The sequence below is a fragment of the Molossus molossus genome, unplaced genomic scaffold (assembly GCF_014108415.1).
Source record: "Molossus molossus isolate mMolMol1 unplaced genomic scaffold, mMolMol1.p scaffold_m16_p_21, whole genome shotgun sequence".
NCBI lineage: Eukaryota > Metazoa > Chordata > Mammalia > Chiroptera > Molossidae > Molossus > Molossus molossus.
In genome coordinates, this window is record NW_023425357.1 from 7,272,567 (window position 1) to 7,298,746 (window position 26,180).

General features: G+C 52.6%; 1 protein-coding gene across 4 annotated transcripts; it reads right to left on the reverse strand.

Annotated features, from left to right (window-relative positions):
* Positions 1-3,921: 3,921 nt before the first annotated feature.
* Positions 3,922-26,016, reverse strand: NUCB1 (nucleobindin 1). 4 transcript variants are annotated; one of them, XM_036275271.1, is made up of 13 exons: positions 25,940-26,016; positions 25,176-25,342; positions 22,453-22,560; positions 20,196-20,328; positions 14,800-14,903; positions 11,574-11,759; positions 10,954-11,044; positions 6,729-6,787; positions 6,394-6,486; positions 6,228-6,320; positions 5,778-5,948; positions 5,313-5,412; positions 3,922-4,804 (listed from the first exon to the last, which is right to left on the reverse strand). In XM_036275271.1, exons 2-13 carry the CDS (start codon positions 25,329-25,331, stop codon positions 4,692-4,694), a joined length of 1,407 nt encoding a protein of 468 aa, XP_036131164.1. In that variant the 5' UTR covers positions 25,332-25,342; positions 25,940-26,016; the 3' UTR covers positions 3,922-4,691. The 4 variants fall into 4 exon arrangements, with proteins under 4 accessions (XP_036131164.1, XP_036131165.1, XP_036131162.1 ...); XM_036275272.1 differs by lacking the exon at positions 25,940-26,016 and adding an exon at positions 25,740-25,933 and having other exon boundaries at positions 25,206-25,342; XM_036275269.1 differs by lacking the exon at positions 25,940-26,016 and adding an exon at positions 25,740-25,933.
* Between the last annotated feature and the right edge of the window lie 164 nt (positions 26,017-26,180).

Genomic DNA, 26,180 nt, shown 5'->3' on the forward strand with positions numbered 1-26,180 from the left:
CTAGTGTGACTCAGTTGCTAGGAGCATTGTCCTGTACACTGAAAGGTAGCTGGTCAGGGTCCATATCCAGGTTGTGGGTTCAATTCCCTGTTGGGGCATGTCCAGGAGGCAAGCAATCGATGTTTCTCTCTCATATCTATGTTTCTCTCTCTCTCTCCCTTACTTTCTAAAAAAAAAATAATAATAATAATTATAAGAACATATCTTGCAGTGAGGATTCAAAAGGGAGGAGGGTGTTGTCTGTTGTGGCTCAGTGGTTTGAGCATCGGTTGCAAGTTTGATTCCTGGTCAAGAGCATGTACGTAGGTTGCAGGTTCAATCCTGGCCTTGGTCAGGGTGCACATGGGAGGCAACCACTTGATGTGTCTCTCTCACATTGATGGTTTTTTTTTCTCTCTCTCTCCCCCCTCCCTCCCTTTCACTCTCTCAAAAATTCAATGGAAAAAAATCCTCAGGCCCAGCTGGTGAGGCCCAGCTGGTGTGGCCCAGTGGATTGAGTGTCCTCCCATGGACTGAGAGGTCCCAGGTCGATTCCTGGTCGGGGTACATGCCTGGGCAGCGGGCTCCAACTCCAGTAAGGGGCGTGCAGGAGGTAGCCAATCAATGTTTCTCACTCACATCGATGTTTCTATCTCTCCCCCTCCTCTCTCTCTAAAAAAAATCAATAAAAACATATTTTAAAAAATTATCCTCAGGTGAGGATTAACCAAAAAAAGGGGTGTGTGTGTGGAGAATCAATCAATCAATCAGTGCATAAATAAGTGGAAAAACAAATCAATATTTGTCTCTCTCTTTCTTCCTCTCTCTCTCAAATCAACTGAAAAAGAAAAAAGAAAAGCAATCGGAAACAATCATGGCGCTATATTAAGGCTCGGAGGATCTGGGCAATGTGCCGAAGAGTGTTTGCAATTTCTCTCTACTTTTCTACATCTTTCCGTGTCCGTGACTCTATTCCACAAAGCTCTTTCCAGGGTCACCCATGCCTGCCTCTATTCTAAAGGCTTCCTGAATATTAACCCACATAATCTTCACAGCCCCCCTCTGTCGTGTTATTAGCCTCATTTTACAGATGAAGACACTGAGGCACAGACAGGTCAAGAATCTTGCCCAAAGTCACACAGTCAGCAAGTGGGAGGGTCGGGATTGATACCTAACCAGTGTGGCCCCACGCACTGTGTCTGCTCTGTTTGATTGAGTTCATACTAAGTAAGGGAAGATCACTGGCCTGAGACAGGAATCCCTTGCTCAACGGGTCAGCACCTTCCTTCCCTGGGAGGCAGACCAAGGATTAAGCACAAGACAGTGTTTGTGGGACCAGGGTGAGAGGCAGAGAATTAACAGAGGGCACACCGTGAAGTGGGGTTTAGAGGCGGAGGGTCAGAGACCGTCTCCTTGATGTCCTCTGGCGAGGGCTGCTTGGCTGGGGCTCAGCTTGCTGCACCATGGGCCTTTACTCCAAGAAAGACACCCGCTTCCTAACTCTCAGTTTGTTTAAAATTTTTTTTTATTGATTTTTTTAGAGAGGGAGAGAGAAACATCAATGTGAGAGGGTAACATGCATCAGCTGCCTCCTGCACGCCCCCTGCTGGAGATCAAACCCGAAACCCAAGCTTATGCCCCAACTGGGAATCGAACCAGCAACCTCCTGATTCACAGGACAACACTCAACCAACTGAGCCACACGGGCCAGGGCACTTCCTAACTCTGGCTCTCTTTTCGAGACCAGCAAAACAATGATGTTGGAAGTGTGGCAAATCCAGTCTGAGCTTGCATACCCACCTGGTGAGTTTGGGAGCCAGCAGCGCCTTTCAGGACTTGCTGGCAATGCCATTCGGAGACGGTGGAGGAAGCTGAGATCACGTGAGAGGTGAAGACCCTGTCCCAGACAGCTCACAGCCGGGAATGCCAGAAAGAGAGCTTCCGGGTCATTCACCAGACACTGCTCCCAATGAAATACAAATATTTATTGAGCATCTAACCTGTGCCAGGTCCTGGGACATAACAGAAATGAGACAGAGGCTTTCTGTGTCCTCATGCAGCTATCGGTCCAGCGGGGTTGATGGCGAGGGGAATAGCGACAGAGGGGACAGCATGAGCAAAGGCTCAGAGATGGGGGAAACCTAGGTATGTTCTAAGGGCTGAAGAAAAGGCCAGTGTGGCCCGGCCGGTGTGGCTCAGTGGTTGAGCGTCGACCCATGCACCCAGAGGTCGCTGGTTCGATTCCCAGTCAGGGCACATGCCCAGGCTGTGGGCCAAATCCCCAGTGGGGGGCATGCAGGAGGCGGCCAATTGATGTTCTCTCTCATTGATGTTTTTATCTCTCTCTTCCTCTCCCTTTCTCTCTAAAATCAATAAAGAAAAAATGGAGACAGGAGGGTCAGAGTCAGAGAAAATGTGACCAGGGAAGAAAGGAAGAGAGAGGTTGGAGGGTGCTACGTTGTGACTGACGCTGGAGGGAGGGGTCATGAGCCAAGGGATACAGGCAGCCACTAGAAGCCAGAAAAGCAAGGAAACAGATGCTCCCCTAGAACTTCAGAGAGAATACAGCCCCCCACACACCTTGATTTTCATTAAGACCCATTTTCATTAAGACCCATTTTATACTTCTGACCCCCAGAACTGTAAGAGTTTAGAGTGTTTTAGTGAAGAGAATGAATTAAGACGCAGAGAAGGGAGGTGGGAGGGACAGAGACCCAGAGAGAGGAGAAAGACTGTATTAGTTTCCCGCAGCTGCTGTAATAAATAAGCACAAATTTTGTGGCTTAAAACAATACATATTCTTTTACACTTCTGGACATCATAAGTCCAAAATGGGTCTCACTGGGAGGAAATAAGTGTTTCACTCTCACATCAATGTTTCTCTCTCTCTCTCCCTCTCTCTCTAAAATCAATCAAGAAATTAAAAAAAATTTTTTAAATGCTGGAAGGCCACTACCACTTTATGCCTATTTTCCAGATTAGATCACTGAGCTCAGCTCCCAGTTTTCCGAGAGAAACAGATAATTGTCATTAAAGTTCAGCTAATGGGGGTGAGAGTGTGTGTGTGGGGGTGTAGTATGGCACAGCTGACTACCCAGGACCCTCCAGGATTTGGGAATTTGTGTTAATGAGCCTCCCAGAGCCTCGTTCCCCCTCTGTGGATGCCAAACCAGACTTACCCCATGTCTGGTGCTGTGTTGGTATACCAGCTCTAGGGGAATGGGCAGGTGGGGGTGACTCATAATGTAGCCTTTGTTAAGTTCCTTCACCGGCAGTCGGTGAAGACAGGGGTGCCATTCGGAGCAGCTGCAGCCACTTTGGGACAAGAGGGTTGCAACATCCCCACACCTACCACTGCAGAGCTAGATGGGAGAACCTGATTCCCCGAGGGCCTTGGAGCCACCCTACCTTGGGACTTCTTGTTTTGGTTAATCCACATCTATTGTTTAAGCCTAGATTTGGGTTTTCTGTCCTTGTGGCTGAAAGGACCCTGCTGAAGATGTGTGTGTGTGTGTGTGTGTGTGTGTGTGTATGCAGGCAGGCAGTAGACTCATCAGGAGAGAACAGAAGGATGTCAGGAGGCAGCCTCTCAGGAATGTTTGAACTGAATCTTAAAGAATGAGATTTGGCCGGTTTGGCTCAGTGGTTGGAGCGTCAGCCCGCGGACCAGAGAGGCCTGGGTTCGCTTCCTGCTTAGGGCACGTACTTCAGTTGCAGTTTGTCCCCGGCCCCGGTTGGGGTCATGTGGGTGGCAACCACTCAATGTGTCGCTCTCACATCGATGTTTCTCTCTCTTCCTCCCTCTCTATCTCAAGATAGATGCAAAAATGTCCTTGGATGAGGATAAAAAAAAAGAATGAGAAGGACTTAGGCAGGTGAAGTGGGGATGGGGTTTCAGAGGGAACAGTATACACAAAGACACAGACGCATGGATTTGTTCCAGGAAGTGTATTTGGATGGAACTGGAGTACACAGCAGGACACACAGCAGTCTAAGATAAGGCTAGACAGGAGGGCATGGGCCTCCCACTGAGGCTGATGGGCTGGAACCTGGTCCTGGGGCGGGTCAGCTCTGGGACCCTTCTGTGGCTGTGTGGGGAAGGGCCAGGGGCCAAGCCATCAGGGAGGAGGCTGAGGTGGCTGAAAGCCAGCGGTCAGGGACAGCCGGGGCTCCAGGTATCAGAGTTGATCAGCTCTGCTGAGGACTCTGTTGCCCCTGACCCAGCCATGGGGTGGATAGTCTTTGAGGTGTCGCTGGTGCCACAAAAGGTAGAGAAAGGGCTCAGGAAACCACCCCAGCCTCATAAACCAGCAGAAGTGGGACCCCGAGCAGCAGGCGGAATCCCAGCAGCTGTGGGGTGCAGGATGCTGGAGTGGCCCCAAACTCGGGCAGCGGAGCCAGGCCACCTAGGAAGGTGGGGACACAGCACACCCCTCAGGAGGGAGGAGGCTTCCCTAGGCTGGCTGACCCTGTGAGTGCCCCACTGACCACGAGCAGGCAGGTCCCTGGAGGGCGCGGGGAAGGGACCACAGACGGGGAGGCTGTGGAAGCTGAAGCAGCAGATATGGGGCCTGGGCAGCAATGTGGGAAGGGTCACTCTGTCCGCTTCCCCTAGCAGGCCACACGTGACGTCCTCAGAGGAGGCTGACTGTGACTCTTCCCCATTGTCCCACGGCTGCCGGGTAGGAACCCAGAGTGCCAGTCCTGGAGGGTCACAGGTGCTGGGAATCCAGCTGGGGCAGCTCGGGGGGATGTTCAGGAACCTTCTTTTCTGAAGCAGCCTCATCCTTGTGGTCACCTGCTGGAGCTGGGACAGGAGCATCATCTGGAAATGAAGGGAGAAAATGGTAGTACTAGACATCCCAGCCCTCCTCCCTCAGACCCAGGAGCCCGGGCCCCCAGCCCTCCTCCCTCGGACCCAGGAGCCCGGGCCCCCAGCTCTCCTCCCTCGGACCCAGGAGTCCAGGCCCCCAGCTCCTCCTCCCTCGGACCCAGGAGTCCGGGCCCCCAGCTCCTCCTCCCTCGGACCCAGGAGTCCGGGCCCCCAGCCCCTCCTCCCTCGGACCCAGGAGTCCGGGCCCCCAGCCCCTCCTCCCTCAGACCCAGGAGCCCGGGCCCCCAGCCCTCTTCCCTCGGACCCAGGAGCCCGGGCCCCCAGCCCTCCTCCCTCGGACCCAGGAGCCCGGGCCCCCAGCCCCTCCTCCCTCGGACCCAGGAGCCCGGGCCCCCAGCCCTCCTCCTTCAGACCCCGGAGTCCGGGCCCCCAGCCTCCCCTCCATCAGACCCAGGAGTGGGCCCCAGTCCTTCCCTCCTCCCTGGTGCGGGGCCACCACCTGTGTTGTGTGGTTGGAACTTGAGCTGTCCCTCGGGGCCAGGCGCTGGGGCATTGTGGCCTTGCTGCTGCTGCTTCCTCTGTTCCATCTGCAGAACGGCCTGGGGGGGCACAGGGGTTGCAAGGCAATAAGAGGGTGTGATGCTGAGTCCCCCATCCTGCCAAGTGCTCCTAGTCTTTTCTCTATGGGTCTGTTCTTCTCCCTCACTGACACTTGGACTTAATACTAAAGATCCAACTCTCCCTCCCTTGTCACGGCTTGAGTTGCAACTTGGGACAGGGAAGCCCTCTTGCTGGAATCGACCCTTCTCCTCCTCACGGCCCTGCCCTTAACCAATATGGCAGCCGGGGGGCTGTCAGGGCGTCGTCTGCCCTCACTCGGATGGCAGCTGCCACATGCGGATCTGTTAGTGACTAGCACAGGCCTTCCCAGCCTGACACACAAGGACAAGGGCCACCAGGGCACCTGCTGCAGCTCTCTCTTCTGGGCCTCCAGGCGGCCCTGCGAGCGCCCCAGAGCCTCGGTCTCCTGGCTCAGGCGCTGGGCCTTGGCGTTCAGCTCTGCCTCCCGGGCCGCCAGCTCCTCCTCGAATCGCCTCAGCTCCTCCTCCGTGTAGGCAGGATGCATCTCCACGGTCTGCAGGGTGGGCACAGGAGTGAGCAGGCTGGGCCCACCCTGCTGGAGAGGGCCCTGGGTGCAGGTGTGGGTGCCGGGGAGGGGATGAAGACCCAGAGAGCGGACAACAGGCACGGTGTGCGTGTATGCAGCAGGGACAGACACCCAGAGGGCGAAGGGGACAGTGACCCGGGTGAAGGGCAGTGGGCAGAGACCCAGTGAGTAAGAGTGGCCAGGAACCCTGAAAGAAGGCTTAGGGCGGAGACACACTCAGGATCCGATAACTCCCCACATCCTTACCTCCCAGCCCTCCCCAGTGTCCCCAAACTCCTTCCTCTGGGTGGAGACCAGGAACTCCTCCAGGGTCACAAGGCGGTCCTGGTTTGTGTCCACCTGGGGAGCCGGGCAAGGGTAAGCACGAGGGGTGGCCTCCCTCCACCACCTCCCCTCGCCTGGCCCTCCTCACGTTCTTCATCACATGCTCCCGCATGCGCAGCCGCTCCTCCTCCATCTCCCGCATGTCGTCCTCCTCGTTCTTTGGGTCATACACCTTCTCCAGCTGCAGGGCCAAGCGGGAGGTGAGACATCTCGAGAGGTCCAGGGCAGCCACTTTCCCAGCCCCCCCCTCCTTACACACCCAAGCAGACGCCCGTTAGTCCTGGCAGCCTTTTTTTTTTGCCCGCCCCCCCGGGGGCTGCTGGGAGTTGTAGTTTTCCCTGAATTTACATGGAGGGGGCCCTAAGGAAGGACCACGGGGCTGATGCGGGCATCCCCTGTGGTCTTGGCTTCCTGGACACCCACCTCCTTGGTGAACAGGGCCTCGAGCTCCTGCTCGTCCAGGACCCCATCACTGTTGATATCTGAGGGAGAGACAACAAGGTTACCTTGGGGGACCGAGGCCGGGGCCGGTCAGCTCCCTGAGACCACCTGGACGAGGAATTGGGCTGATGTGGGGTCTGTTTCAGAGGACAGGTAACACGTCTCCAATGGTAGAATGGTGGCCTCCAGCTTCAGTGCCCCACAGACCCGTTGCGAGGACAGTCCATCCCTTAGCAACCAGGGTCCCGAGAATGGAGACGAAGGTGGGGCTTCACTGGGCCCATTCTTGGGGCCGCTGTCATGCAGGATGACTTGATCCCTAGCACCTGGTTATATAGGCACGGGATCAACCGCTTTGCCAGGGGCTCGGGGGCCTCTGCCTGCCAGAGAGCGAGGCCAGCGCCAACTCCAGTTGCCAGGAGCCTCCTCCGGCCAGTCCCGCTCACAGCCGCGTGGGCTGTGCTCAGTCTCCACCTCCTCTGCTCACGCCGCTCAGCACCCACGTGACCCTGCTGCGGTGGCCAGACCCCCGGCCTTGCGAAACCAATGGTTAACTTTACCCTACATTTAACTTGGTTCTGCCCGTGGTTTCCAGAACATCATTCTCTCCTCTCCCGCTACCCCTCTTTCTCCTTTGACCCCTTCCTCCTGACTCTACCCCTTGGTCTATCCCAGGGCTCAGGCCTGGGGCATCTTCTCTGTTTAATCTTCAAATCTGTCCAATATGGTAGCCACTAGCTATACGGGCTGTTCAAAATTTTTTTTTTTTTTAATCTTCACCCGAGGACATTTTTCTATTTTTTGTTCAGATAGAGTGGGAGGGAGAGCGAGGAAGAGAGGGAGAGAGAGAAACATCGACGTGAAGGGACACATCGAGTGGCTGCCACCCACACGACCCAACCAGGGCCGGGGACAAACTGCAACCGAGGTACGTGCCCTTAGCGGGAACCGAACCCGGGTCTCTCTGGACCGCAGGTTGATGCTCTAACCGCTGAGCCAAACCGGCCAGGGCATGGGCTGTTCAAATTTAAACTGATTAATATTAATATTAAATAAGATGAAAAATTAAGCTTATCACCCTGGCCAGGTAGCTCAGTTGGTGAGAACGCTGTTCTGATACGCCAAGGTTGCAGGTTCAATCCCCGGTCAGTCAACCCATGAATGAATAAATAAGCGGAACAACAAACTGATGTTTCTCTCTCTCTCTCAATTCAATTTTAAAAACTTTAAAAAAAAATTCAGTTTATCAGTCTTACTTGCTACAAGTCAAGTGCTGACTAGCCAAATGTGGCCATTGGGTGCCATGCCGGGTGGCACAGGACATTTTCCATCATTACAAAAAGAGTGCTACTTAAAAAGCTCTTTTTATTGATTTTTAGAGAGAGGGGAAGAGAAAGAAAGAAAGAGAGAAACATCGATGTGAGAGCGAGACACAGAGCGGCTGCCTCCCGCACACTCCCAGCGGGGGATCGAGCCTGCAACCTGGGCATGTGCCCTGACTGGGAATCGAACCGGCGACCTCTCAGTGCACAGGATGATGCCCAGCCAACTGAGCCACACTGGCCAGGGCACAAAGAGAGAGCTACTGGCCGGCACTTCCTTGGATGGGTTCCCCCAGCCCCTCAGCTTTCGATGCTATCCGTAAGCTGCCTCCGCACCTGAACAGCCAGCTGTTTACTCTCCACCCACACGCATGGGTCTACCAGACGTCTCTACTGGGATAAGCACACCCAGTTCCCAATCTGCCCTGCCAAACATGCTTGTTCTTTCCACTCTCTTTTCCCAGTTTCTCAGGCCAAATACCTTGGAGTCACCCTTGAGCCTTGTATTCCTTCATAACATCCATCTGGTCCATCAGCAAGTCCCACCAGACCTTCGAGATGAATCCAGAAACCGACCACTCTTCCTTCTTTCAGGTGGTCCAGCCACACCAGCCTCTTGTGATTTCCTTCCTTCCTTCCTTCCTTCCTTCCTTCCTTCCTTCCTTCCTTCCTTCCTTCCTTCCTTCCTTCCTTTCCTTCCTTCCTTTCCTTCCTTTCCTTCCTTCCTTCCTTCCTTCCTTCCTTCCTTCCTTCCTTCCTTCCTTCCTTCCTTCCTTCCTTCCTTCCTTTCTTTCTTTCTCTCTCTCTCTTTTCTTTTCTTTCTCTCTCTCCCTCCCTCCCTCCCTCCCTCCCTCCCTTCCTTCCTTCCTTGCCCTTGACCGGACTCAAACTCGAGACTCATTGGTCCACAGGCTGACGCTCTAACCACTGAGCAAAACAGCCAGGGCATCTTGTGATTTCTTACAAGGCCCCTGGATCCGGCCCTCACACCTACAAATCTGTCCTTGACACAGCACCCAGCTGGAGTCTGTCAACCCCAAAGGCAGAGGGTGTCAGTCCTATGCTCAAAGCCCTTTTGTGGTGTCCCAACGACAGAATAAAGTCCAAACTCCTTACCCTGGCTGTGATCTTGGCTGGACCAAGTCCTCGCTTCCCTGCGCGTGCTCACTGTTCCCTCCACCTAGAACGCGCTTCCTCCCGAATCTCTGCGAGCTGCAGCCCCCATTCACTGAGGTCTCTGTTCAACGGCACCTCTCCAGAGCTGTGCTGTCCAACACAGCAGTCACTAGCCACATGGGGCCAATGAACTGAAATCATGACAATCCAATGAAAATTCATTTCCTCGACACGGTGCCACAAAGGGACAAATACGATGTGATTTTCCTTCTATGAGGTAGCTAGAGTAGTCAGATTCATAGACAGAAACGAGAACAGAGGTTACCTGGGGCTGGGGGAGGAGTACTGGAGGGTTGCTAATTAATAAAGAGTTTCAGCCCAGGCGGTGTGGCTCAGTGGTTGAGCTTCTACCTATGCACCAAGAGGTCACAGGTTCGATTCCCGGTCAGGACACATGCCCAGATTGTGAGCCCGATCCCCAGTGGGGGGCATGCAGGAGGTAGCCAGTTGATGTTCTCTCTCATCGATGTTTCTATCTCTCTCCCCCTCTCCCTTCCTCTCTCTCTAAAGATCAATACAGAAAAAAAATTAAAATAAAAAATAAAGAGTTTCAGTATCACAGGAAGGAAAAGAGATCTGGAGACCGGTCACACACAGTGGGAGTGGACTTACTGAGCTGAACTGGACACTTAAAGACGGCTGAGATGGGAAATGTGACATCATATGTATTTGACCAGAATCACAAGTCTTAAAAAATTGACCAAAACTAAAGAAAGATTCAGTTCCTTAGTCTGGCCGCATTCCAAGCGCTGCACGTCACCCGAGGCTGGTGGCTGCTACACATAGAACATTTGAACCCAGAACATTGTGGAGAGTTCTATTAGACAATGATGGTCTAGCAAAACCTTTCCCGGCCAGGCCACCAAAAACTGTCACTCTGGGCCCTTAATCCTCTGGTCCTTATTTCCACAGTACATGTCACTGCCTGAGACTCAACTATAGAACCTACTTCCCTGATTCTAAGATGTCTCACCATATTTCATCGTCCCTGAAATTGGGGGGGATCATATCATCGACGGTGCACCCGTGTAACTGCTTATGTAAAATTTCCAGTGTATCTTGCATGCTAGTCTTGTGGATTCCCTGAAAGGAAGATGAACCTGTTTGTGGGGTCACTGGCTCTGTGAGGGGGGCTTTGTTTGTTCACAGCTGTGGCCACAGGGTCTCCTTGAAGCTTGGTCCTTAGAAGTTGCTTAGTTAACATTTACCGAACGAATGAACAAGGCCCTGCTAAGTTCTGGTGACAGGTTACAGCTTCTGGGTTGGGGTCCTGGGCACACCTGGGGGCAGGGGGCAAGCCTGGACTATGTGTCCAGACAGGAAGAGGATGAAGGGGGATACGTCTCTGAACAGCCAGGAAGGAGGGGTTCCCTGCAGGCCTGTTTCCTCGGGAGCAGCCCACCCTCAGGAACGGAGCTCCTGGCAGGAACCAGAGTTTCTGGGAGGAGGCCCGGCCTAGGAAGGCCTGGGTTGCTCAGTTATAAGATACCGGCCAGTTTTCAGAACCCAGAGGTGAGGTGTACCCCAGAAGAGGCCTACTTCTCCCATGGAACAGCCTAGCAATCTAGACCACCAGGGGAGATGGGCTCAGACCCGTTTGGCCTGCCTAAGCTCCACAGAGATGGGGAGACCCCTTCTTAGCATTCAGGCCCCCGGAAGTCAGAGCCTCAGAGTTCAGCCTGGGTCTTAGGACCCCCTCCCCACCTTACCATGCAGTATGAAGAAGGTCTTGGGGTTAAACCTGTTGGGGTCCAATCCATCCAGCTCCTCCCACACTTCCTTCAACTGGGCTTGGCTGCCCTGTAGAGAGGAGAGTCAGGGGCTCATGAGCAAGAAGTTCAGGTCCTACGGGATGAAGCTAGAGAACCCCTTCTAACCCCATCCCTCAAATAAGAAAACTACAACTCCCAGAAGCCCCTGGGCATAGATGGGTACATTTTTTTTTTTTTTTTTTTTTAATCATCCTCACCCGAGGACATTTTTCCATTCTTTGTTCAGATAGAGTGGGAGGGAGAGAGAGGAACAGAGAGAGAGAGAAACATCGATGTGAAAGGGACACATCGAGTGGTCGCCACCCGCACAACCAACCAGGGCCAGGGACAAACTGCAACCGAGGTACCTGCCCTTAGGGGGAACCGAACCCGGGTCTCTCTGGACTGCAGGCCGATGCTCTAACCGCTGAGCCAAACCGGCCAGGGCATAGATGGGTACATTAAAAGACACTTTTGCCTCAGGGTCTGCTGGGAGTTGTCGTTTTCAGCTACATTCTTGCCTTGTGGAAGTTGGGGAATTGAGCGTGGGGGAGGGGGGCATGAATGAGGGTCCTTACAGGCACATTGACTTTCGGGTGCTCTCGGTGCCGTCGCTGTTGCTCTTCCAGCTTCCTCTCTGCCTCCTTTCTCTGCTCCTCTCCCAGTGACTCCAGGTAACGGCGTCTCTCGTGCTCCTTGAGCATCTCGTAGCGTTTGAATTCTTCATGATGGGCTGCGTCGTACTGGGCAAGGTCCCGGGTGGCCTGGGGAAAGGCAGATGGTCACTGTCCTCTCACCTCCATGTCCAGCGTCAAATTCCAACCTCCAAGTCCCAGGCCTTTGACTCTGAACCTGGCCCAACCTCCACCCTGTCCTGGGTCTCAGGTCCTGAACTCACTACTCAGTCTCTGACCTACTCTTGCCCCATAACACAGCCTCGTCTCTTTGTTTACAAGAGATTAGGACAGTTACACAACAGCAATTGAACACACTCTTCCAAGTCCTCCACAATGTCAAGATCTTGGAGGAATAAGTAATAAGAAAAACACGTAAGGTGTATTTAACATGAAAAGCAGCACAGCTCGGTGGTAAAGAACGTGAGGTCTCTAATTATTTTGCCTAGAATTCAAATCCAGGCTCTGCTGTGTGAACAAAGGAACTAACCATGTGATCTTGGGCAGGCTATTCCGCCTCTCTGTGCCTCAATTTCTGCCTCTATAAAAACAGAGGTAACAATACTACACTAGGTTCAATGGTGTCCCCCCAAAATCCATGCCCACTCAGAACCTCAGAACATGATCTTATTTAAAAATAGCATCTTTGCAGATGTAATTAGTTGAGGCCCTACTAGATTAGGGCAGGCCCTGAATCCAGCGATTGGTGTTTTTCTAAGGCTACAGAAAACATCCAGAGACTGGAGTGATGTGTCTATGAGCCAAGGAATGCTGGCGGCCTCCAGAAGCTGGAAGAGGCGAGGAGCAGGTTTTTCCCGATAGCCTCTGAAGAGAGCACAGCCCTGCCAAAACCTTGGTTTTGACCCCGTGACACCAGTTTTGGACTCCCGGCCCCCAGGACTGTGACGGTACATATCTGCCGTTGTAAGCCGCCGAGTCCGCAGCAGTTTGTTACAACAGCCTCAGGAAACGAACACACCCAATAAGCCCCTTTCGTGACTTCTGACCTACACTGAATAATAAATTCGTGTTAAGCTACTAAGTTTGTGATTGTTTTTATTTATTAATTTTTGGCGTTTATCTTCAGATAGAGCAGGAGGGAGAAAGGAAGAAAGAGACAGAGAGAAACATCGATGCAAGAGAGACACATCGCCCTGGCCGGTTTGGCTCAGTGGTTGGAGCGTCGGCCTGCGGTCCAGAGAGACCCGGGTTTGGTACCCGCTAAGGGCACGTACCTCGGTTGCAGTTTGTCCCCGGTCCTGGTTGGGTCGTGTGGGTGGCAACCACTCGATGTGTCCCTTTCATGTCGATGTTTCTCTTTCTCTCTCTCCCTCCCACTCTATCTGCACAAAATATGGAAAAATATCCTCGGGTGAGGATTAAAAAAAAAAGAAAAAAAAAAAAAGAGAGAGACACATCAACTGGCTGCCACCCGCACGACCCCAACCAGGGCTGGGGACAAACTGCAACTGAGGTACGTGCCCTTAGCGGGAACTGAACCGGGACTCTCTGGTCCACGGTCTGATGCTCTAACCGCTGAGCCAAACCGTCCAGGGCTAAGTTTGTGATTGTTATACAGAAGCGATAGGAAGCGAATACAGCTGTTGTGCAGGGAATAGACGGTATAGCCGGGGTTCTCATCCTGGGGCGACTGTGGCCCACAGGGGACAACTGTCAATGTATAAAGACATTTTTGGCTGTCACAACTAAGGGAGGTCTACCGGCATCTAGTGGACATGGGCCGGGGATGCTGCTCAACATCATACAATGCACACGCAGCCCCCAGGCAAAGAGTTATCCAGCCCCAGATGGCAAGAGCGCGGAGCTGAGAAACCCTGCTGTCAAGCGTGAGAGGTAGATGGTGGGAATCGAGACCTTGAAGAATGATAGTGGGGCTGAGAAAAGTGGACAGTTTCTGGAATGTTCTGGAAATAAGTGGCAAAACAACCCATTTTCTGGAACGTTCCAGAAATAAGTGGCAAAACAGCCAAGAACAGGCCTGGACTTAAATGGCTGCTGCTGTTATCTTTATGGCCACTAGATGGAGCTCCAGTAGCCTAGAAAAGCCGGGCCCAGGCCAGGCTGAGGGATGGATTGTCCCCACAGAAGGGCATTGAGCTGGGAGAGGCAGGGCTGTGATCCCGTTTCTCCGAGGAGGGCTGTTTGTTCCCACGGTTGCTGTTAACAAATCATCATCGACTCGGTGGGCCTAAAACAATAGTACATGCTTATCCTCTTGCAGTATGGAGGCCAGAGGTCTTCGATTCGTTCTACTGGACTGAAATTAAGGTGTCAGGTGGGCTGTGCTCACTCCAGAGACTCTAGGGGAGAATCTGTTTCTTTGCCTTTTCCAGCTTTTAGTGCCGCCGGAGTCCATGCTGAGGCTCCTTCCTCCATCTTCAAAGCCAGCAGGGTAGCAGCTGGCTTCAGGGGTCACAACGCAGCCAAGTACTGTAGTCACATCTCCCTTCAAGGACCACTGTGATGAGATCCGGGGCCCACCTGGATGACTCAGGGCCATCCCACCAGCTCAAGCTCCTCAACTTAATTACCTCTGCAACCCCCTTTTGCCTGTAAGGTCACACAGCCACAGGTTCCATGGATTAGTTGGGACATCATTTTTTAAATTGATTTTTTGAAGAGAGAGGGAGGGAGAGGGAGAGAAAGAAACATCGACCAGCTGTCTCCTCCATTCCCCCACCAGGGATTGAGCCCACAACCTGGGCATGTGCCCTGACCAGGAATCAAACCGGCAACCCTTTGGTGTGTGGGATGACACCCAACCCCTGAGCCACACTGGCCAGGGTAGGGTGGGACATCTTAGGTGAGGGGCCATTATGCTGCCTACTACAAGGACACAGAAGGAACAGCCCCCACCCCAAGTCATATGGGAAAGACAAAGCCGAGGAGGGATTGAAGCCAGGCCTTAGTGGAGCTGAGTCCATCCTGCCTCCACCTCTGCCTTCCTGCAGACTCTGGGAAGGGTTCTCAGACCCACCAGCCCCTCTCGAGCTGCCGACCTCGGAGAACGCCAGGCGGTGGTGAGCGGGCTTGCATCCTGGGCTCTGCTCCCCTCCCCCCTCCGCAAAGCTCCCTCAGTCCCCTGCCCTCAGTTTCCCCCTCACACTACCGTCTGGATCAGCAGCTCCAGGTCTCGGGCCTCAAACGTGTGCTGATTCTGAGGATCCAGGTGTTCAAATTGCTTCAGGAGGCTCAGGTGATCCAACTGTACATCTGGATGAGGGGAAAAAGGGGGGGGGACCCCAATTCATATAATGTTCTTTCTTTCTAAATCCCTATCCTGAGTCAGAGGGCTCTGCAGAAGCCCAGAGGGCAGCCTGATTGAGCGTGGGGCAATCAGGGAGGGCTTCCTGGCAGAGGTGACACTACAACGGAGGCACCTGCTTCAAATAACAATAACCATAAGAACAACTAACATGTATTGAGTACTTAGTATATGCCAGGCCCTGCTCTAAAAACATTAACCATATTAATGTATTAACTTTTCACAAGAATCTTATAACAGAGCTTCTGTGGTTATCCTGTGTTATGTATGCAAAAACTGAGGCCCAGACAGGGGAAGTGACTTGTCTAAGTCACCATCTAGGAAGTGGCAGAGTGAGGATTAGAACCAGCCACTGGGTTCCAGAGCATCTGCATTCAACCCGTCATGGTTGAACTGTGGGCCCTGAAATTCATCTGTTGAAGTCCTAACCCCCGGGACCTCAGAATGTGACCTTATTTGGAGAAAAGGATTTTACAGAGGAGATCAAGTTAAAATGAGGTCATTAGGGTGGACGCAGATCCAGTATGATTGATATCCTTTAAAAAAAAAAAGAAGAAAAAAAATTTGACACAGAGGCAAGATGAGCCTGACCAGTGTGGCTCAGTGGTTGAGCATTGACCCATGCACCAGGAGGTCACCGGTTCAATTCCCAGTCAGGGCACATGCCCAAGTTGTGAGCCTGATCCCCAGTGGGGGGCATCAGGAGGCGGCCAATCGATGTTCTCTCTCATTAATGTTTCTATCTCTCTCTCCCTCTCCTTCCTCTCTTTCTAAAATCAATAAAGAAAAAAATTTTTAAAAAGAGGCAAGATGATGTGAAACGACTCAGGAGGAAGCTGGGCATTTACCAGCCAAAGAGGGAGGCTGAAACACACCCTTCCTCAGCCCTCGGAAGGACCCAACCCTGCTGACACCTTGATCTCGGACTTCTGGCCCCCAGACCTGTGACAGCAGACACCTGGGATCTAATCCACGCAGCTCACGGTACTCCGTCACACGGCCCTAGGAGAGTGTGCAACCTCCTCACAGAGCACCCAGTCGAGAGACAGAGAACAGGTGCTTAAGGGACAAACGTGACCAGGAAGGAATCAGAGGCTCCATCATGATGATGGTCAGGCCGGGGCTTTCGGAGGAGCTGAAAAGAGCCCGAGAAAGAATGTCCCAGGCAGAGGGAGGCGCACGGGCAAAGGTCCTGAGGTGAGAAAGACGTGTTGCACTCTAGCACTTACAAAATATGCTGATGCAAGTGGTGGGACAAAGCGCGTACACATGAAGGGAGGGGCTGGGGGGCGTGGCAGGGCCTCCAGGCAGCACTGAGGACAGTTGACTTGGTCCTGAGGGCACTGGAGGGCCACGGATGTGTTCCGAGCAGAGGAGGAACAGGACTTGAACTGGATGTCCACATCCTAATCACCGGGACCTGTAAATATGTGACCTCACGTGGCCAAAGGGGCCTTGCAGATATGATTGAATGAAGGATCCTGAGATGGAGAGATTATTCCAGATTGCCCAGGCGATCCCTCAATGTAATCCCAAGGGTCCTCATAAGAGGGAGGCAGAGGGATATTCGACTGCAGTAGAAGGAAATATGATCACTGAAGAAAAACGCTATGTTGCTGGCTTTGAGGGTGGAGGAAGGCTACCAGCCAAGGAAGGCATGCGGTCCTAGGATCCGGAAAAGGAAGGAGACAGACGCTCCCGAGAGCCCCTGGAACGAAGCAGCCCCGCCACTCTCGATTCTAGCCCGGTGGGACCGATTTCAGATTTCTGAACCCCGATCTCTAAGGGAATAAATGCGTGTTATTTTAAGCCACTCTGCGTGTGTGGTCATTTGTGACAGTGGCCACAGGGAATGACACAGGCGTTAACAGGATCCCGCTGGCTGCTGTGTGGGAAATAAACAGGTGGACCAGCATCGGTGGTGGCAGGAAGGAGGCGACAGCTGTGCTCCGAGCGGGACCCGAGAGCGGGACGTGAGGGCAGCGATGGGTGTGGAGAGAAGTGACCAGATTCGGGAGCTATTTTGAGTTGTCAAGGGACAAAGCTGAAGTCTATAGCAGGGTGCCTGGGACATGGGACGTCACCATATTACCAGGAGACAGTTCTCTCATCAGTGACAAGGGTACATCTACTTTACCAGAAATCAACTCAGACTCTGACAGTGTAACAGTGAGAACGGCAGGGCAGAGACGGCGAGGGTGGTTATGCAGAGGAGCGGAGACCATGCCCGTCTGGCCACCTTGGAGCTCCAGCATCCGCCCAGTGCCCAGCACATAGTAGGACTCAAGACCTGTTTGGTCCATGGCTAAGTGGAGTCAGACAGAAATAAAAACAAAGGCCCTGGCCAGTTTGGCTCAACAGTTAGAGTGTCGGCCTGCGGACCAGAGTGCCGGGTTCGGTTCCCACTAAGGGCATGTACCTCGGTTGCAGTGTGTCCCCAGCCCCTGTTCGGGTCATGTGGGTGGCAACCACTCGATGCGTCTCTCTCACATCGATGTTTCTCTCTCTCTCTTCCTCCCTCTCTCCCTCCCGCTTTATCTGACAATAAATGTAAAAATGTCCTTGGGTGAGGATTAAAAACAAAGGCCAGCTCTCCCATTGACCCTTAATGTCCTCCACCGATGCACGGGATCCCCATCTGTGACACAGGGGCCTCACGGGGGTCAGGAGATGAAAGAAACTCCAGGTGAATCTCAGTAAAGAAGGCATGTCTTACACTTAGTGACGGGCCAAAACATGTCCCAGCAGTATCAGAACACACCACAAAGTGACAATAAGTAAATAGCATGGTCCCCAGTAGCAAAGGGTGCAAACAACCCAGATGTCCATCAACTGATAAATAGATAAACCAAATGTGGTAGATCCATACCACGGAATATTACTTGGCCCTGAAATGGAATGAAGCACTCATTCATGCTACAATGTAGATGAACCTTGAAAATATGCTAAGGGATGCCCTGGCCAGTTTGGCTCAGCAGTTGGAGCGTCGGCCTGTGGTCCAGAGAGACCCGGGTTCGGTTCCTGCTAAGGGCATGTACCTTGGTTGCGGTTCATCCCTGGCCCTGGTTGGGTCGTGCGGGAGGAAGCCACTCGATGTGTCCCTTTCATGTCGATGCTTCTCTCTCTCTTCCTCTCTCTCCCTCCCACTCTATCTGAACAAAAGACAGAAAAATGTCCTCGGGTGAGGAAAAAAAAAAAGAAAATATTATGCTAAGGGAAAGAAACCAGACACAAAAGGTCACACACTGTATGATTCATTTACGTGAAATGTTCAGAACAGGCCATCCACAGAGACAGGAAGTGGTTAGGAAGTCAGTGGGTGGGGGAATAAGGGTGACAGCTAAAGGATATGGGTTTCTTTTTGAGGTGATGACAATGTTTTATTTTTTTATTTTTTTATTCCTCACCCGAGGATATTTTCCCATTTATCTTCAGATAGGGTGAGAGGGAGGAAGAGAGAGACAGAGAGACAGAGAGAAACATCAATGTGACAGAGCCACATGCCTCTCGCATGACCCGACCAGGGCTGGGGACAAACCACAACCGAGGTACGTGCTCTTGACCGGAACCAAACCTGCAACTTGTTGGTTGGCAGGGCAATGCTCTAACCACTGAACAAACCAGCCAGGATGACAATGTTCTAAAATCGACACTGTAGCCAGTGTGGTTCAGTGGTTATAGGACAGGCCCGAGCACTGAAAGGTCTTAGGTTCAGTTCCCAGTCAAGGGCACATTCTTGGGTTGCAGGTTCAATCCCCACCCTGGTTGGGGCTTGTGCAAGAGGCAACCAATTGATGTGTCTCTCACACATCGATGTTTTTTCTTTCTCTCTTTCTCCTTCCCTCTCTCCCTTCTGCTCTTTCTAAAAAAATAAATCAGTGAAAAAATATCCTCGGGTGAGGATTAACAAAAATAAAAAAATAAAATAAAATTGACTTCGGTGATGGTCACACATAACTGTGAATATACTAAAAACCACTTAATTATATACTTAAAATGGCTAAATTGTATGGTATATGAAATATATCTCAATAAAGCTATTTAAAAGAAATAGCAAACCCCATCTAGGAATGTTAGAAATAGGCTGGGATCTTGGAATCTAAACCCAAACCTTTCTTCCAAGTATTTCTTTCTCTCTCTCTCTCTTTCTTTCTTTCTTTCTTTCTTTCTTTCTTTCTTCTTTCTTTTCTCTCTCTCTCTCTCTTTCTTTCTTTCTTTTTCCTTCCTTCTCTCTCTCTCTCTCTTCTCTCTCTCTCTCTCTCTTCTCTCTCTCTCTCTCTTTCTCTCTCTCTCTCTCTCTCTCTCTTCTCTTTCTTTCTTTCTTTCTTTCTTTCTTTCTTTCTTTCTTTCTTTCTTTCTGTCAAGTAATTAGAGTACAAAATATAGCCTCAGGCATAAATGCCAGCAAATCAGAGTCATTCTAGAGGGGGAGATGAGAGTAACTAAGCAAGAGAAAAACAACAGAGTGACCTGTTACACTCCAGACTCTGGTCACTGTACTGTGGTTATGTAAGCGAATGGCATTGTTCAGAAGAGAATCGCACTGAAATATTTGCGAGGAAGTTGCAAATGTAAATGAAAGGCAAATGCTAACATGGGAGCATCTGGGTTAAGGGTATTTGGGAGATTTTTTTCCCCTAATTTTAGTATAAGTGTTGCTGAAGCGAGCACTGTTTGGGAGATGTTTGATGCTGTTTTTTTTTTTTTAATCCTCACCCGAGGACATTTTTTCCATTTTTTTGTTCAGATAGAATAGGAGGGAGAAAGAGAGAGAAACATCGACATGAAAGGGACACATCGAGTGGCTGCCACCCCCACAACCGACCAGGGCGAGGGACAAACTGCAACCGAGGTACATGCCCTTAGCGGGAACTGAACCCGGGTCTCTTGGGACTGCAGGCCGACGCTCTAACCGATGAGCCAAACCGGCCGGGGCAGGAAGAATATTCTATCAGTCTTCCATGTACAGTTTACAGGTGGCCCCATCTGCCCAGTATAGAACCAGCTGGAAGCCCAGGACAGATGCCGCTCGGGCCCCATTACTCCTCCCCCACTTACTGGGCTCCTGCCCCACCAGCCCCCCTCCCCCACTTACTGGGCTCCTGCCCCACCAGCGCCCCCTGCTTACTGGGATCCTGCCCCACCGGGACCCCCCCCCTTACTGGCTCCTGCCCCACCAGTCCCCTCCCCCTCCCCCACTTACTGGGCTCCTGCCCCACCAGCCCCCCTCCCCCACTTACTGGGCTCCTGCTCTGCATCCATCTTGGCCTTGAGCAGCATCCGAAGTCGTGACACCTCCTGCCGCTTGAGCTCATCCAACTTGGTTCGGACATGGTGGCTGACAAAGTCCAGCTCCCGGCTCAGCTTCCCGCTCTGGCCGGAGAGGGAGAGGACACTGGTCAGGCTGGAGGCGGGGGAGGGGGCATTTTCTCTGGAACCTTCTACAAGCTTTCTGATATCCCCTAAGGCTCCACAGAGTCCCCGAGACGAGGTCCCAGCCCCTCAGCTTGGCATCTGAGGCCCTGCCCCCCTCTGGAGCCCATCTCCTGTCACTCAGCAAATCACATTCTTGGTTCCAGCAACACCACTGGGTATAGGACCCCGAGGTCAAGGCTCTCTGCCACCTCCAGGCCTTTGGACATGCTGGTCCCTCTGCTGGGAAGCTCGCCCACCACTGCTTCTCAAGCCTAACCAGAGCCTCGCTGTCCTTCAAAACTCAGAGCAGATGGCACCTCCCTTGGGAAGAATCCCCCCAACAACCCTCTCGGCCCCTACACACCTACACACATACACACACTCTGTGCCAAGCAGGGTGACTTCTCTGAGCTACTTCTATTTTTTTTTTTAATCCTCACCCGAGGACATTTTTCCATTTTTTGCACAGATAGAGTGAGAGGGAGAGAGAGAGAGGGAAACATCGACGTGAAAGGGACACATCGAATGGCTGCCACCCGCACGACCAAGCAGGGCCGGGGACAAACTGCAACCGAGGTACATGCCCTTAGCGGGAACCGAACCCGGGTCTCTCCAGACCGCAGGCGGATGCTCTAACCGCTGAGCCAAACCGGCCAGGGCTGAGCTACTTCTATTATCTCTTTGGACTATGTGTTTCTCAGTCAGAGTCCCTAGGGCTGTCCAATGACCCCAGGGCAGAATTCTTGGCCTTGACACTCAAAGCCCCACACTCACCCCCCCTCCAGCCCCCTCCCCTTGTCTTGACACTCAAAGCCCCACACTCACCCCCTCCAGTCCCCTCCCCTTGTCTTTACATTGGTTATAAGGAACTGCCAACAGACAGCTGAACCTACCAAAATGCTTGGTTTGCACACATAGTTCCTACCCTTGAAATGTCACATCCCCATCCCCACCCATTTCGACGTCTCTACCACAGACACTCCCACGAAGAATCAAACCTCACACTGGACTGGGCCCCTCTTTGGGGCTTCCCCAGAGCCCTTCGATAAGGGACAGCTCAGATGGTTTCCTGTCATTCCTGGCTCACATGGGTCCCTTGAGCCCTCAGGGTGTGTGGCCCTTGCTGATGCAGCAGGATAAGGTGACCACAGTGCCAGTCATGTGAGCTAAGATCTGGGTCTGTCCTCTAGTTCTGCTCACAACCCCATTTTCCAGGTGAGCAAAGTGAGGCCCAGGAAAACCGCTTGCCCAAGGTCCCTCAGTGAGGATGGGAGGCCAATTCCAGCCCAGTGACCAGGTTGGTGCCCATATCTCCAGAGTGGGAGTCCGGGGGCCTGGGTTCGAATTCCAGCTCCAGCACCAGCTCACTGCATGACCCTTCCCAACAAACACTTTTCCTGCTCTGGACCTCAAAAATGGGCTCAGGTGCCCAGCCTGTGTGGTCCAGTTGATTGGGCATCATCCTGTGCACCAGGATGTTGTCAGTTTGATTCCCAGTCAGGGCACATGCCCGGGTTGTGGGCTCAATCTCCAGTAGGGGGCGTTCGGGAGGCAGCTGATCATTGTTTCTCTTTCTCCCTCTCCCTCTCTCTTTAAACATTGTTTTAAAATACTAATTTTAAAAAATCAACCATGTCAAAATAATACTCTTAGAAGTGTGTGTGTGGGGGGGCGCACGCTCTGGCCGGTTTGCTCAGTGGTTAGAGCGTTGGCCTGTGGACCAGAGAGTCCTGGGTTCGATTACCACTAAGGGCATGTACCTCGTTTGCAGTTTGTCCCCGGCCCCGGTTGAGCTCATGTGGGTGGCAGCCACTCAATGTGTCTCTCTCACATCGATGTTCCTCTCTCTCTTCCCCGCAGTGAAAATAAATGCTAAATAAAATGTCCTCAGGTGAAGATAAGAAAAAAAGGGGGGGGGGTGCTTAGTGATCGCCACCACCAGTGACATTTACCGCAGGCTCCCAAGAAGCCATTTCTCCCTTTGTGAGGGCTGAGCCGCGTGGCCCCTGTGGGGAACCTGCTCCTTCCTAAAACTCTGCCCTCTGAGCACACGTCCCCTCCTGTCGCTTGCACCCAGCGCACCTTGATGTCCTCGGCGTTGGCGGCCTGCAGCTTCTCTCGGAAGTGCCCATCCGTCTCCAGCACGTTGATGACCTCCTGGAGATAGCGGTGGTAGTACAAACCTGTGTCCTGAGGTGACAGAGAGGAATACAGCAGCTTCAGAACCCGCCCTGGTTCTTCCCGGAAGGTAGGACCCAGGCCCTGCCCCCCTTGGCCTCTGCTGAGGGATCCAGAGAGACCCCCACTTGGAGCAGGAGACTTGCCCCATGGCTCTGCGGCCGGCAGACCCGATTCGAACCCCTATCTGCTTGGTAACTCCGGACACCAGCCTGACCTCCAGGCCATAGTTCTCACCTCTTCCCAAGTCGGTAGTGGAGACAAAATGAGTGTCATAAGGACAATCACGAGCCCAAAACTGCCCACCGAGTGGGGCTTACAGAGCAGACACATTGGTACTTGTTGGCAAGCAGTGAAACATTCATTCATTCATTTATTCATTCATTCATTCAATAAATAAGCATCCGCTGAGCCCCTACCATGTGGCAGGTGCTGTTCCAGGGGATACAGCAAGTGAACAAGACAGATACACTCCCTGGGCCCCTGGTCCTATTCCTCAGAGTTGTGCTGAAAAGCAAATGAGGTAAGAGGCCTGCCGTGATGATATAGAAGATACGCAATCTGCTGTAGCTCTCACTACGTTAATTGAGGAGTACACAGTAGGTGCTCAATACACGGTAAGCGAATCACCCAGCTATGTCACCCTGGGTGCACTAATTTCCTGGTGTTGCTAAAACAAAGTATCACCAACTAAGTGGCTCAGAGCAACACCCATTTATTCTCTTGGAGTTCTGGAGGTCAGAAGTGCAAAATGGGTTGGTGGGGCTCAGCTCATTCTGGAGGCTCCAGGGGAGAATGTTTCCTTGTCTCGCCCAGCTCCTATGGGCTGCCTGCATTCCTTCGCTCACGGTCCTGCATCACTCAGACATCTTTCATCATCTGATGGCCTCTGATTCAGACCTTCCTGCCTTCCTCTTCTAGGGACCCTTGTGATTACATTAGGCTCATCTAGAGATCCAGGTTTCCATTTCAAGCTGATTAACCCAGGCATACCTACTGTCCGATGGCCTGGGGACTGGCGCCAGGCAAAGTGCTCGACCATTGTCACCTTGCTCAGCCTTGTCTCCCACCCTGAACGGCCTGCCTCGAGCCTATAGATTAACTCCCATCTTGCTCTTATCGACTCACATTCCAGAGGCTCCATGCATAGCCCCCGCAGGGCCAAATTCCAGCTACAACAGGCAGATATAAAAGACACAAGCCCCTACACTGAGCGCGGCTTCTAGGACTCGACCCCCGGAGTCTGTGAACCTGCCCGGAGTGTACCCAGTAAAGCCTGATCCCTGTTTATTCAGCTGATTGGCTCTCCAGTCTCTTCTCTGTTTTATTCGGCGGCGCCCCCGATTCCTTACACCTACAAACACTCTTTTGCCATAAATGGTAATATATTCACAGGTTCTGGGGATTAGGGTGGGGACATCTTTGGGGACCACTATTCAGCCAAACACAGCGAGTTGAAATCTTGTTAGGACTGCTATGATACCTAGGTGTTCTGTGTTTTTATTGGCTAAGTCTGGCAACCTTAGTCCTTGAACAAGTTACTTAATCTCTCTGTGCCTCAGTTTCCTCATCCATCTGTTGTGATGTTATCATGACTGTCGTTGTTACTGATGTTTATAACATTCTATGCTTTCCATTAGCCTCGGTATAAAGAAATTCTCTGCCATGCCCACAAGGCCCTCATCCACTCTCTTGCTCAATCCAGCCACACTGACCTTTTCCACCGCACGGTCTCTGCCCAGGCTATTCCTTTTGCCTGGAATGGTTCTTCCCTGAACTTCAGATCTCAGCTCAATGAATCTTCTTCCCTGACCATCACTCCTGGTGTCCATTCTCAGGAGCCTCGCAAGCTAGATTGGGCTTGCATTAGCTCTGTGCTTGGCTCATAGAAGATTCTCAAGAAATGTGTGCAATGAATGAAAGAAAAGAGAACACAAAGGTGCCCTTCTGTGTCTGCAAAGATTTCACTGGGCAGAGGCCTGTCACACAGGAGCGTGGCATGATTTGTTCCAGAGACAGTGCCCATTCCTAGTAGGAGCGGTAGGAGGAGTCAGGTAATAAATCAGGGCATTGGCCTTGAGGAAATCTTTCAAGTTCTATTACCAAACCCTTAAGACCAAAGGTTTCACAGTGTCAGATAAACGCATATTGGAATTACTAAATGAACAGTTTATATGCCCCTTTGTAATTTGAACTCCAACTCCCACAAGCTCCAGGAAGTGAGAACAGCCCAGTTAGCTGACAACACACAACACCTGCTCAAGGTGCTACTGGGAAATGTAGTTCTTTTTTTTTCAAATTCCTTCTTGAGGAGGAAGGGTCTTTAACAACCCCCCACTCAGGTTTAGGTGTGTGTGTAGGGGGGAGGGCAGAGGGTGGGGGTAGAGAAGAGGTGATGCCGATCTTTCACTTTAAATCTGACCAGATTTCACACACCTCAGAGTCAGGGGCTTAGAAATCTAGCCCTTCCGCCCCCCCCCCCCCCGCCCCCGACCCAGTTTTCACCACGTCAAAGCCCCGGGACTACAAAGAATGGCAGGCAAACTGCAAGCCGTGTCCGTGGGCGGGGGGAGTATCCACCCAGGGGCCACGGTGGTCCGCGGGAATTGTAGTACCACTGCAAACACCTGGCTGGAGAGCAGGACAGGGCCACTCACGGGGCTCTCGGTCGCGGGGCTCTCATCCTTGGGCGCCTGCCGCTCCAGGGGCACGGTCAGAACAGCGCGGAACAGCAGCAGCGGTGGCAGGAGCAGGAGGGCTGCTCGGAGCCCAGACGGAGGCATGGCGGCGTGACCTGTGCGGGCGGAGAGGTGGGTAATGTCCGTCCCAAGCCCCCTCCCTGGACCCCGGAGTCAGGCACCCAGCACCACACGCTCCTCTTCCTTCCAAGAGTCAAGAATCAAAGAGTCTCGTTTTCCGGGACCCCAAATTCCGAGCCCCCGGCTTTTCCTTCCTCAGACTCGGGAGTCCTGGCTCCCTGCACCCTCTTCGCTAGCTGGCTCAGGAATCGGGGATCTCAAGTCCCCCTTACCTCAGACCCAAAGGTCCAAGCCCCCAACGCCCTTTTATCCTAGGACCTAGGAGAGCTGGTGCCGGCTTGTCCTCCTCCGGAACTCGGTCTTCCAGCCCTCTGGACCTCCACCTCCCCTCCTTCCCGGGACCCAAGAGTCTAGAAGACGCCAGCCCCTCACCTCGCCACCGCAGAGGGCGTTTTCCCGGGCTAGAGACTCCGCTGCGTTCCGGGCGATTGCCCCTAGGCCACGCCCACTTTCCCGCAGAAGACCCTCCCTCCGCATCCTGATTGGTCCACGCTGGCTCCCGGCCGTTGGATCCTTGCCTAGTGGTCCCGCCCCTTGTCGAAATCACTCGCTTTTTTTTACGAAAGACTTGCCTCCTTTCTCGGAAGCCCAAATTCTTGACGACACATTTCCTGCCTTTGAGGCGAAAGGTGGACCGGAGACTTTCAAAGAGAACTACAACTTCCGGCGGACCGGGGTGGGGGGGGAAATGACTCAACTTCCGTGCTAGCTTGGCCCCTTCGCCTCATGGGAGTTGTAGTTTTCACCCTTAAAGAAGTGGCTGCAAGTTACAGATCAATAATAGCGATTGTCACAGGTTACTTTGTAAGTTTC